We start from the raw sequence: 14,248 nt of genomic DNA, 5'->3' as shown, positions 1-14,248 counted from the left end.
TAAGAAATCATTTGATAGAGTATACTAGATATATACTCCAAATCATGTAATACATATTGCTTAGATACACACCAGATTAAATGTTACATAAAATATAATATTAATATAAGTAATATAAGTATAACTATATTTATATTTCTAATACACATTTCAATACTATTTTTACATGGTCTCTCCGACGATCCCTAAGATACATTCCTAACAGAGTGAAATTATTATGGTCATGTGATGCATGTATAATCTATAATCAAATTCATTCACCTTTTTAGCTTTTTTTCAACTTTCAATAATTTACCCCTTTTTTCCTACCTCTTTTTAATTGTTTTTCTTTTTCTATGTATTTATATATTTATGTTCTTGTATTTTTAGCTTGAGATAATCATCACACAACAGTGAGCACACACTGTGTAAACCATATCTTATATAAATATGGCAATATTTTTATTGTTTTCCTTTCTTAAATGTATACTTTGTCACCCAAAATTCACAAATTCTTCCAAAAACTTCTCTTTTTTTCTCCTCCTCTCCCAAAACACCCTACAGGGAAAAAGAAAAGGAAAAAAAAGGACTAAAATTATCACTAAGCGAATGTTTCCTTCTTGTTGGATAGAGAATGGAAGCTGATGTTTCTATTCTTTCGACAAAGTTAAAAAAAAAGATTTCTTTTTTTGTGGGATTTTCTTGAAAATTAGCGTAAAGTGTTGTGGGGTTTTGTGAGATTTGGGTTGTGCTTGTGGAGTCAAAGATGGTGAATTGAATTGTGGGTTTTTGAGTTTCTTCTTATTTTATTGATAATTGGCAGAAAGGGTTTGTTAGAGATGATGAATTTGTGGGTATTTTGGTACTTGAGTGTTGTTTGTTTTTTGGGTTGTAGAGTTCTTGGTAATGTGGTTTTGGTAGGAAAGAATGAAACTCTATCGTTTGAAGACATTGAAGCTAATTTTGGTGAGTTAAATCTTACTTTTACTTTGTTATGGCCTTATTCGTATCGTATTTAGTTTTGATCTTTCTTCTATTTTGTATTATTTTGTTGTAAACTGGAGTAGTTTTGGAGTGATATTGAATGGAAATTGGAAGATGAGTTCGTTTAAAAGTTTTAGTAGCTTATGTATACTGAATTTTTTTGTTTAATTTTACCTGCCTCTGTTACATGGTAAACTAGACCCTATCAATCTAGTTTTTGGCACTTTGGAGTTGTCAATAGGTCATTGTTGGGAAAAAGAAGTTATTTACCATTCTGTACAGAAGAAGCTTCACTCTTGTTAAGCAAGGCTACCCTTTTTCTACTTTTTCCTTTGTTGTACGAGAAGGAATCAACAGATCTTTATTTGCATTGTGAGAGATCAGTCCAGATGGAACTGAAAGAACTGACGTTCAGGGCTCATGACTAACAACACTTAGCCATATATTCTAAAATGTAGCTAACAGAACTGATCTATCCTAACTAATAGAGATCACTATCCTAATTTGTAGTGATTGAACTTTATCTCTAACATCCCCCTCAGGCTAAGAAGGTTTGCCCAGTCTTGTGAGAACTGAAAAGCGACAAAAAGCACGAAGCAAGGCGCAAGCACTGCGCTTTTATGCTCTGAAGCGAGGCGCTGCTTGAAAAGCAAGCACTTCAGTAGGCGAAGCGAGAAGCACGCTTAAAAAGCAAAGGCGACAAAAAGCGCGCTTAAGTGCTGTTAGTGTTCTTTTTAACTTTTGTATAACACACTTGTCTGCTGCGACTCAAACATTTCCCTCTTCTTCCTCTGTGACTCAAACATCTCAACAACTGTTGCTGCCATTCAAACGATAAGTTCTGCCTCTCTTTTCTTCTTCTTCTCCTCTGGACTCTCTTTCAGGCTTTAGCGACTGCTTCTAGGTTTTCTTTCACCTGTTATGCCCTGTTTTTTTTAAACTGATTTGGTTTTGCTCTTTGCATTTGCTTAGTATGTTATGATTATGAGGATTATTGACCATCTGTTATATACTTAATTTATTTTTAATATGTTATGATTATGAGGATTATTGAGTATCTTTTATTTACTTCTTATACTATGTTATTTATATTGAGTTCTTGGCAATTTCTATATGCATATTTAGTATTTTTTATTTTTGTACTAAATAACGCTTTAGTAGAAAAATGTGTGCGCTTCGCTTCACAGTTCACACTTCACGCTTCTTTGAAGCAAACCCTCAATGCTTTTTCTGGCTTCTTGCTCTCCAAAACACTGGTGTTTGCCCAAGATTCTTGAAAACTTGCCTTTGATGAGTTGAAACCGGCTGGTGGACAAAGGCTTAGTTAACATATCTGCTAATCGGTCGATAGAGGATATAAACTGCACTTATATATGACCAACCTCGACTTGTTCTCTGACAAAGTGAAAACCAACTTTGACATGCTTCATTCGAGCCTTTAACACAGATTGACGGCTAGATATGAAGCTCCAATGTTGTCAGACCAGATGATTCTGGGGTTACGGATTGGCTAATTGGCTATTTAAGTTATTGAAGAAGAGAACGAAGCCATATTATTTCTTCTGTGGTATTGGGATCGATACTCAACCTTCATTGCTGGCCAGGATGTTAAATTTCGTCCCATATACACAGCTAAACCTACCGTAGATCTCCTACGACCTGTGTTGCCTTGCCCGATCAGCATCACAAAAAGCTTGAAGTTGGGAGCTGGTTGAGTGAGTAATAAAAAATCCTTGCTGCAAGGTGACTTTGACATATCGAAGAACATGTTTGCAGGCTGTCCAGTGAGTGGTTGTTGGTGCAGATAAAAATTGGCAGAATTTGTTCACAGCAAAAGCCAAGTCTGGATATTGTAGTTCTCCCACAGTTCTCCGATAAACTTGGGATTTACCAGCGATTCGCTTTCTTGAAGTTGCAGGTTACATGTGCTAGCCATAGGAGACTTGACAGATGTGGCATGTTCCATGTGAGCAGAGGTGAGAAGATCCTGAAGGTATTTTTGTCGAGAAAGAATAATACTACTGCCGAGATTTCTAACTTCAATTCCGGTAAAGTATTGAAGTTTTCTGAGATCTTGCAACTTGAATTCTTTGGAAAAATTGAGTTATGCAGGTGTGAACTGCATTTGAGTGACTCCCTGTCGATGATAATATCATCGACATAGACGAGGATATAAAGAACATCACTGTTTTAGTGTTTGATAAAGAGCAAGGAGTCAGTATGAGAGCCTGTGAAACCAAGACTGTAGGGCTTGTTTAAGCCTTTAAGACCATAGATTGATTTCCTCAATTTACACATAAGCAGGACATCATCGATCAATAAAGCTGGAGATTGAGACGTTTGCACATCTGCTTCCAATTTCCATTGAGAAATGCATTGGAAATGTCCAATTGCTGAAGAGTGCATTCGTTGTAGATTGCCAAGGAAAGAACACTTAGCCTGTTGTAGGCTTGATAACTGGACGGAAAGTGGCATCATAATCTATTCCCCCAACTTGATTCTTTGACTACCAACCAATCATTGTACCACTTGGTGGTGCCATCAAGTTTTGATGTTTGATGTTGTACCAAAGCAGTCATTTTAGAGCTCATAGCTTTTCTCCATGATGGAACTTTGAGTACTTTAGCGTAGCATGTTGGTTTCGAAAGAGTAACAGAGGAAGATTGAACTTTATCATCCGAAATAGACGAAAACCAATAACTTCTTCTTAGTATTTTTCCCTAGAACTACTGGATGAGTGCATTCAGGTGGTCGTGATGGCTCAGTAGGAGTTGGAAGGGTATCCAGTTGTTTCTCCGAATGGAAATTAATGTGGTCTTGAGAAGCACTGGAAGCTGGGAAGCTAGACCAGAATTGTTGTTGTTAGAAGAATCTACTGAATTATGTGGAAGTTTCGAAGATGATGGTACAATTGAGTCAGGTTGTGGTATTGCCGCAATTAATATGAGCCAATGAGTGGAAATAAATTGCCCCGGAGGAGTGCCTAGAATAGAGGAATCAAACAACTTTCTCTTCTTAGATACAGAATGGGTTTCATCTATATGAACATGTCTACTAAGATAAATTTGACTATCATGAGGATTGAAGCAGACATACCCATGATGGTCCTTGGCGTAACCGAGAAAAACAAAAGCTGCTAAAGACACGACACAGTTCATAATCTGGTGAAGTGCCCTGAAGCTTTTCAAATGGTGAGACATGTTGAAGCACTTGAGTGGGATCCTGTTAACTAAGTATACAGTGGTGTGCACAGCGAAGTTCCAAAATCTAGATGGAACTGCAGAATAAGCGAGCCAGGTGAGGGATGTATCCACTAGGTGTCTGATATTTCTTTCAGCTTGACCATTTTGCTGATGTGTATGAGGACAGCTAATGTGATGTTGAATACCAGGTTCCTTCAAATAAGTATTGATAGTACGAAATTCACCACCCAAATCTGATTGGAGATCAATGATTTTGGTTTGAAACGGGTTTCAACCAATTTGTGGAATTCAACAAAAGTAGAAAGAACCTAATTTTTTGTTTAATTGGGCACCAACAATAACGAGAGAAATCATCCACAAATAGAACAAAATACTTGTTTCCATTTAAAAATATAAGTTGGGAGTTGGTCCCCATACATCTCCATGAATCAATTCCAATGGTTTACATCAATAGAGGCAGTGACAGGTAAGAAATCTGACTATGTTTGCCTAAACAACAAACTTGACGTAGGCCAGAGGATTTTATTGAGTTACTAGGGAAACACGGCTTATATATTAACATCGAAGGAGACTGTTGATTATTGAAGGTGACCAAGCCGAGCATGCCAATCGGGTTTAGCAGTTTGAACTGATTTAAAAGCCTTGCTCTTCCTTGTAATGTCCTCTAATGTAGCAATAGGTACCCTGGAAATTCTGTCCTCAATTAGTCCCTTCAACAACACTTTTTTTATTTGTTAATTGTTTCACAGTAAGCCCATCAGAGTCAAATTTAAAAGAGCTATCTTTAGCCAATTTATTGACAGACAACAATTGTTGTATGGCAGGCACATGTAAAACATTTTTCAAATGAAACTGATTATTACTAGAAGATAGTGTAGTGTGACCAATTTTTTAATGTGCAAACTATGTCCATCACCTATAGTGACCATGTCAGGCCCTTTGTACTCCTCTGAGAATCTCAAGTGCAGACAAGTCAGGAGTAGGGGTGGCAAATGGTCGGATTGGATTGGTTTTGCATGGGTTGAATATGATTTGAGGAAAAATGGGTTGGATCATATCCATCCAAATATAATATGGTCAAATATGGATTTGGTCAAAATGGTTCTAACCCATTTAACCAAATTTGTTTTTCAAAAATATAAATGTACCCTCTCCACATACCCCCCCCCCTCCACCTTTAACCAACCTACCCCTAAAAAAAATTATTTTTCAAAAAAAAAAAATCTGTTTTTCAAAAAAATAAATAAAAATTTACCCCGCCCCCTGGCAACCCCTTGCCCCCACCCCACCTTCCACCAACATACCCTATTTTTTTTTAAAAAAAAACAAACTGTTTTTGCAAAAAAAAAAAAGTTTACCCTCTTCTCCCGGCATTCTCCGCCCCCCCCCCCACTCCACCTCAACTTCCACCAACCTATCTCTAATTTTTTTTTATTGAGTGAAAGTAAGTGATATAATATGGATCAAATGGACACCCATATTGACCATATTTGAAGAGACTTTTAAAATAGCTTGAAGCCCATATTTTTTGACCAATTATAATATGAGCGATCCAAGTCATTATATATGGTCAAAGTGGGCTCATTTTATTAATATGGGCTGAAATTGCCACCCCTAGTCAGGAGTCATGTGATGAGAAGCAACAGTTTTAGGAAACCAATCATTGGAAGAAGCATTAACATTGGCCACATTGGCTGTGATATTATTTGGATCATAACATTTGCGAACATCAGTTAGCTTGATGATTATTGAGTCCACAAATCTGACAAGGATTAGTTAACCACGTCTTGTTCCTTTAGAGGACGCACCATTGTTTCTGTGTGTTGTTTTTCTGGGAGCTCCGATGGAATTGGTGTGTAGATGTAGTGTGTTGTCGAGCAACAACGGCAACAACAAAGATTGGTAAGCGAGAGTTCTGCGAGAGGATCTCATGAACCATAAGTCTACCAGAGAGATTAGAAAATCATTTTTGCGGATAATGTTGCAATGACGGGATGATAATCAGAAGGAAGTAATTGGAAAATGGTGGCATTGAATTCATCAGGAGACACGTGTGCCTGCCGTGACAAGCTCATCAGAGATAGCTTTAAATTCGCGAAGAAATTGAGCCAGTGGTTTGTCACCAAGAGTGTTTTGCAAGGTGATGTGTAATTGGCTGTTGCTTATGCCAAATGCTTTTGAGAGACTGGTGCAAGCTTTAACGGCAAAGTCTAAACAAGTCACATAAGGAAAAATTTCCTTGGTTAAAGATGATAAAATCCAACTTAGTAAGAGTTGGTCTTCTTGTAACCACTTTAGATACTCAGAATTTGGGTTTGATTGACTTGTTGTGGTATTGATCATGGTGGAGGGAGGTGCTGGTGTACCATTGATATGATTGAATAACATTGTAACATTTGATGATAGGAACAAATTGTGTTTTCCAAGTCAGGTGGTTTGTTGGTTTGAGTTTCATAGGAAAAGAAAGTTGAGCATGGGGTAAAGTAGCAAAAAGACTTGGAGTGCTTAAGGTGGTTGTTGGAAAGGTGGATCTGAAAGTTGATGATTCCATTGTAGGCTCTGGCACCATGTTACACGATCAGATATTGAGAGAATTCAGTGTGTTTTCTATTGAGTAGAATTGCTTAAAATATACGCAATTGTTTACACGAAACTACAGAAGAATAGGGAGATAATATAGCTTACACTTGGCCATATATCCCAAACTGTAGCTAACAGAACTTATCTATCCTAGCTAATAGAAATCACTATCCTAAGTTATAGTGATTGAACTTTATTCTAACAATAAGAAATTGTGGATGTAGTATAATTTGATTCTTGATATTTTACTGCTGCTTTTTCGTTGAAACTTAGTCTTGTTTTCGTTAAAACTTCTTTTTGACATCTTGTTTACTTTCTTTGATGCTGTTGTATTTGTACTAAATGTATTTTTTTCAAATATCAGCTCCCTCAGTAAGAGGATCAGGCAAATGCGGGATATTGTATGTGGCGGAGCCTTTAGATGCCTGCTCGACTTTGACCAACAAGGTTGAACCAGTTAAAAATAGCACCCATGATCTGTTCTTGCTGATAATAAGGGGTGGATGTAGTTTTGAAGATAAAGTCAGACAAGCCCAGGCGGCAGGTTTTAAGGCAGCCATTATCTACAACGATGAATACGGTGATCTAGTTGCAAGTAATGAACTCTTCCAGTTAAAAATTATTGATTTAGTGCATTCTGAGGTTACAACTTGATGACAATCTTAGATTCTAGTTAAATGTCTGATTCAGCTCAAACTCTCTGGTCCCGGGTTCCAAAATAAAGCTTGAAATGGACTTATTTGTTACTTGGTTATGTAAGTGGCCAGAGGTCATAAAATGGCTTATTGAATTTTTTTTCTAAGCGAAATATCACTGAAACAGATCGAAGTCCTGTATCCCGCCAGCTTATACTCCACGAATCTTGATTTTATTGAGGTAGAAAGTAAGGTGGTGTTCTAAAAAGTAAACAGATTTCAATAAACTCTACCTCTTGAATTTATTGATTAGTGCATTATGTAGTTACAATATAAGATGTTTGTTAAAATATATGATTCAGCTCGAACTAGGGTTTTGGGTTCTAGGATGAAGGTTGAAGACTTGAAGTGGTCTGTCTTAGTTGACTTGGTTATGTATGTAACAAGAGGTCATAAATGGCTTATGGATTAATTTTAAGCGGATATCACTGGAACTGATTCAAGTTTTGTATCCTGTCAGCTAATACTCTATATTCTTGATTTATTGGGGTAGAAGATGGGCAAATGAATTTTACGACTCACGTTTACATAGGACTCACTACTGACTTCACAAACTCTGTAGAACCAGCTATGTCACATTAGGAAATCTCATTACCAAAACTGCTCGACTTTGATATAACATGTTAAACACAATGGAAGATTCGATCTTTTTAATAGAGCTTTCTTCATCTTCAAAGCACCTTAGATTCCTTTAACGCAAAGTGGACCACCAAATACATGAAGGTATAGTGCCGCCCCCGTTCCCTTTGCTACTTGTTCTTATCCTTGATGTTCCAGCACTTCATCAACTCAGTTGTCTCTAAGCATGAACCATTTAAGTCCCACCATGTGAGGGAACAGTTTCCATAATTGATCAGTGATATAGCAGTGTAGAAACAAATGATCTATGCTCTCTGAACTTGATCCGCACAAAAAGCACCTGGAGCACAATTCAAATGTCGTTCTTGTAAATTATTATGGTCCCTGGATAATAGTTGTACAAGTTCTTTTTTTTTTCTTTTGATAAGTGACAGTTATACAAGTATGTTTTAAAGTCATGACTGTTTTCAGCTGAAAACTGCTCCAGAACTGATAACTGGGTGAAAGGTGATTGAGGAAGACTATTAAGAAATAACACATTTTCACTGACAATGTCTATTGCTTTTTGCTATCCTGATCTTATATTTGATGTAATGATTTACTGACATTCTGGGATTAAGTCCTGGTATTTAAATGGTGCATTAAAGTAGACAGCGTACACGAAAATGTGGATCTATCTTCAAAACATATTCCATTTCTTTCTTTCCAGACTGACCACCATACACATGATGGTATTAGCTTCCACCATCTCTTTTGACTCTTACTGCCTCCCTCCAAATCCAACAGCTCAACAAATCTAATGTATGTTCTGGCATTTTCCAGTTCATGCTTGTGATGTATAGAAACAAGTTCCAAATTTAGCAGTAAACTTACAATGCAGGAAAAGATGGTTTTTTGTTTCCCCTGTCAAATTGCACAAGAAACACCTAGGAACCAGTTGTCTGCCTTTCTGTTGTAGAACTTCTTCTGTTAAACATGCCCTCTTTATCACTGACCAGGTGAAACACTTTATTTTTGTAGGAATATAACTCTTCCAAAAGTAGTTCCAATTATATTTTGGGGCCCCTGTCATCCCCATTAGTCCTCTTTTATTGGCATTGTTAGCGGAGAAGACTCCCATCCTTGCTATGTTTCCCCAGGATCTTGTCTGTTGCTTGTCCGCTGCTGTTGTAGTAATAATCATTCAAGCTAGTTTTTCCAGTAGCGCTGCCACCTTCTCCACCTCCCAGTCATTAAGTAGTCTTCTTAAAGATATGTCCCATCCCTGTTCTGTCCAACAATCGCTAACTCTAGCATCAGGGTTCTCACATATTAGAAACAAATCTGGAAAAAGTTCTCTGAGAGAGGTTTGGTCTATCCAACCATCTTTCCGAAATTTAGTTTTGTTACCATTACCCACCTTAATATACATGTTTCCTTCCTTTTAACTCTTGCTTCCTGTTGCTCAAGTATTTAAAACTGTTGAATTTTGAACTTCCGAGTGTTTAACTAGTCACATGATACAGTGGCAGGAAACTCTGCTGGTGTACAGATACCCGCGGTGTTTGTTTCTAGAGTTTCAGGGGAAAGAATGACAAAGTATGCTGGTGACATTGATGTTGAAGTATGGATAATCCCAAGTTTTGAGAACTCTGCCTGGTCCATCATGGCTATATCATTCATTTCGTTACTAGCTATGTCAGCAGTGCTTGCTACCTGTTTCTTTGTCCGTAGACATCGGATACGAAGAGACCGGCCTCGGGCCTCACGCTTTCGTGAATTTCATGGAATGAGTAGTCATTTGGTGAAAGCTATGCCAAGCTTGATATTTACATCAGTTTTGGAGGATAATTGTACATCAGTAACATGTGCTATCTGTCTTGAAGACTATATTGTGGGAGACAAGCTTAGAATTCTTCCTTGCAGGCACAGTAAGTTTTTCTCTCTTCCTGAGGTATTGTGATTTTCAGTTTGTTCATATATGAAGGTTCTGTTTGACACTTAGGTAAAAGCAATGAATGCGCTAATTCAGCTTGTTTATATAAAGGTTCTGTTTAGCACTTAGGTAAAAGCAATGAATGCACTAATTCCTTAGGGTTGGTTCTTTCCTTGGGTGAGGCTCATTCTTTGCGTTGTTGTCACTTGACAAGGTTTTCCCCGAATGTGTTTTTTGAGTTTACAACCTGGTGATTGGTTTCTAAGATTGCTTGACATAGTTGACATTGGGGTTGGTGATATCACTATTGGTGGATTTCAGGTTTGTTACATATTTTTAGAACTTACTCAGGGAATTTAGAAGTGGCAATTCTGGCTTTCCTTCATCTCTGACTTGTTGCCTAGCGCAACCACATATCAGGCAGCATGATGGATTCTGTGCTTGCTTAAAGAATGTCTTCACTTCCTGGATGAAAAACTCTCTATTATCCGGTCGCATTATTGCTACTTGTTTGGCCACGAAACTGTGTACTTCTGTTCATGCCTTCCGTCTGTCAAAAGGTTACCTCATGTCCCTTTATTGGGGAAAAACTCTGGTGTAATCACTATAACATGCATGCACTTTTTTTTTTGGACAAAATAACATGCATGCACTTTTGAGATGACATTTTGCAAATTTTCAACTCTACATCATAATATTACTTGCAAACACAACAACACACCCAGTGTGGTCCCACAAGTGAGGTCTGTGCAGGGTGCACACAGACCTTGCTCTTACCTTTGTGGTGTAAAGAGACTCTTTCTGAAAGATCCTAGGCTCATGAAAATTGTTTTTTAAAACTAAGTTTGAGAAAAAGAAAGAGTAATAAGCTATGATGAAATATCGGAGAAAGGAAATACTGACAACTAAATTGTAAAGATAGCCAAATTATTAGTAACAGCCGTTGTAATAAAACTGAAGAATAGGCTAATGCTAACAAAATGGTACTACTATTGGTAAGAAAGCAGATAGGTCCTCCGGTCTAGAACCATGTGCTTATCACTAGGAAGAGAGAAGTTGCTTGACTACTACTAACCGTCTATCCTAGTCTTTGACCTCCATGCTCTCTTATCTTGGGTCATGCCCTCAGTGAGCTGAAGATGAGTCATGACATGTCTAATCACCTCTTCCCAATTTTTACTTGATCTACTCCTACATCTCCTTAGACCTATCTCTACCACCCTCTTGCACCTCCTCATTGCATGAACCATCTCAACCTCACTTCTCTCATCTTGTCCACTACGGAGGTCACTCCCACCTTGTCCAGTGTATCCTCGTTTCTATTCTTCTCTCTTTTTGTCTGTTAATACATCCTTATTTTTGCTATCGTCTTCTGAAATTTGAACGTAAGAGTTCTTGACAGACCAACATTCAATCCCATGCAACATAGCCGGTCTACCACTATATAAAACTTCCTTCAAGTCTTGGTGACATTTTTATCACCTAGGTCACCAATTGAGCCTCCATTTCATCCATCCTGTTAAAATATGATGTGCCATCTCCCCATTTTTTTGGGATTATTGACTTGAGATATTTGAAGCTTCTTCTCTTGAGGATGACTTGTGTATCATAGCTATCCTTACTTCACCATTCTGTCTCCTGTGGTTTGTCAATGAACTGACACTCTATGTACTCTGGTCTAGTCCTGCTTAATTAACTCTAGGGTCTGTCTCCAAATTTCCAATCGATTGTCAACTACGCCACCTGACTTGTCGATCAATACCATGGACGAGATCATTACTATGGGAATTCATTAATCACCAAGACAAATAAAAACGGTCCGAGAGCTAATCCCTGGTGCAATCCCACCTGGACTGAGTGTTTGGAAGCATTTCCATAAAACTCCCTCGGGACTGTCCTATGCCTTTTCTAGGTCAATGAATACCATATGTGCACCTCTATTCCTCTCCCTATACTGCCCAACAATGTCCTTAGAAGGTGAATGTCTTCCATTGTTGATTGCGCCCCAGCTTGAAGCTGGATGGGTTCTCAGAAATAGAGACATTACTCCTCATATTCTCCACAACTTTTTATTGAAGGTGTCATATGTGTTTCAGCATGTCAATTGCATAGACTTTTGAAATCTATCCATGTCTAGATGAAGGTTGTTTTTAGAGCAGAAATTCAGATTTATACCATTGCTTGAGGAGTGAATTGGAATTAATGTTGTCAAAGAGATCAGAAACAGTTTTTTTTTGAGAAAGTTAACTGGTATTATAAACATAGAAGTACACCGATAGTGAACTCCTGTAGTAATTACATCAAAAGTATTGAGGGTTTACCAAAAAGAAACATTAGTCGAAAGCCCTTGCATTAATATTGTAGAAGTGGAGTTGAATTCTTCAGAGGGATCAGAACTCCCTAAGCTGGGTATCACAGAGTTCACAGCTAAGGCAGCCAAGAGAAATTTAGTTCATGAGCATGTCATGGCTATTGCTGCAGAGCTTAGTACACGTGCTGGGTTTGATTACTGCCAACTATTTCTGAAAACCCCAAGCATTTTAGCTCTCATGTTTTATTGCAGAGGTGTAATTTTTTTTATTGGTAAAGTAGGTGTTTTACTGATGTAAAAAGAACAACATGAAGAGAATGTTGTTCAAGGGTACATGTAGATTATTTTATAGAATGGAACATGCTGATTTTTTTCATAGATTTGTTATTGAGATTGATAATGTTGGTTGAAACTTGATAAGTTTGTATTTTCTGTGAATAATGCACTTTACATTGAAGGATTACCCGTGATGTTTTTTGTTAAAACTTCCAGGATTGTTGTTGTTCTCTTGCACTTTCCACTTCTAAAAAATAGAGTAATATTCAATAATTATATTCTGGATCCATATCTATGAATATCAGTTCTGCAATAGTCATTGTCAAAATTCTAGGCAGCACACTATGATAAAACCTTAATTCTACAGTAAAAGTGTGATCAGTGGATATATCAGAGTATTATCCTCGTCCCTGCTGCTATATCACATTGTGAAAGTGCTTATTTGGTGTATCTATGGTTTTACTTAATAGTTCATATGAATACTTTCCCCAATCTGGGGGAGTAATTTGTTGATATATGTCATATTCTGTTTGTTCTCATCAGATCTCCTCGGAATTTTTGCAGAATTTCATGCTATGTGCGTTGATGCGTGGCTTACATCATGGAGAACGTTTTGCCCCGTCTGTAAACGTGATGCAAGAACTAGCAATGGTGAGCCACCAGCATCAGAATCTACGCCATTGCTTTCTTCTAGTCTAGCTTCTTTATCTTCGTTGTCATCACTAAGATCATCATTAGCTTCATCATCAGCAATACAAATAGGCCAAGGAGCATCCCGATCCCCTTCAGTTTCTCGTCCTCAATCAATTTCTAGTACTCCTTATAATCATCAGTCGCTTCAGTTCTACCATCAGTCACCTCATCTTACTATAAGCCGCAGTTCACTTGACCTTCAAAATGCGTCTTCCCAGAGATCTCGTGCATCTTATTTGATTTCCCCTCACTCATTGGGCTATCCTTCTTTATCTCCTCTTAATTCAAGATACATGTCACCATATATTCCTAGTCCAGGAAATGCCTCGTCCAGTTATATAGGCTCCTCAAGTCGGCATCCCAACCCACTGCGTCATAGTGAGTCAACTACTAGCTTTTCGCCATTTGCTTCAGCTCAGTCTCTTCCAGGATGTGAGTCATGATGTGTCGTTTCTGGAAAATCTGGGTTCAAGTTTGTACTACCCTTTTAACCAAAGATCAGTGAGGTTGGGTCAATTTCACCTCAAATCACACCTAAAGACAAAGCAACAGCTTTGGAGATGCAGCTCTGGCATATGTGCAGACTGGAAAATGACGGGAAGCCCTGGATTTGTATATTATTAGTGTGACGCTAATGTTACAGATTTGGTTTCTATATTGAGGTTTTTACTATTTTTATTTTGATGTTTTCACGAGTGCACGCGCAAAGCGATGGGTGTTCATGCTGTATGCAGTAGCCCTTTTTTACATACCCTTCTTGTTTAGTGCTATGGATGTTAACAGTCTCCATTTTCTAGATGGTTTAGGCCTTTTTAGTTGAAACCTATTGCTTAGGGTTTGAGCTTGTATGTATAGATCATTGACACAGATGACTAAAGCTTTTAGTTTGAATGTATTGGGTCCAGTTGTAATCAGAGGATGAACACGTTTAACGTTTCACAATAAGGATGATGCCGTGGTCCCGAATCAAATCTATTGGAGTTGGTTATATGAATCTTTACTGATCATATTTTCTTATTTAAATTGATCAACT

The 14,248-nt window shown here is 37.8% G+C and overlaps 1 protein-coding gene across 1 annotated transcript; it reads left to right on the top strand.

Annotated features, from left to right (window-relative positions):
* The first annotated feature begins 440 nt into the window (after positions 1 to 440).
* LOC107004698 (receptor homology region, transmembrane domain- and RING domain-containing protein 2-like) lies at positions 441 to 14,209 on the top strand. The gene is made up of 4 exons (XM_015203006.2): positions 441 to 945; positions 7,111 to 7,341; positions 9,526 to 9,930; positions 13,087 to 14,209. The coding sequence occupies exons 1-4, from the start codon at positions 819 to 821 to the stop codon at positions 13,656 to 13,658; spliced, it is 1,335 nt and encodes a 444-aa protein (XP_015058492.1). The 5' UTR covers positions 441 to 818; the 3' UTR covers positions 13,659 to 14,209.
* The last annotated feature ends 39 nt before the right edge of the window (positions 14,210 to 14,248 follow it).

The sequence above is a fragment of the Solanum pennellii genome, chromosome 11 (assembly GCF_001406875.1).
Source record: "Solanum pennellii chromosome 11, SPENNV200".
Lineage (NCBI taxonomy): Eukaryota > Viridiplantae > Streptophyta > Magnoliopsida > Solanales > Solanaceae > Solanum > Solanum pennellii.
The sequence above is the reverse complement of the archived record's forward strand: the minus strand, read 5'-3'. Positions and strand labels throughout refer to the sequence as shown.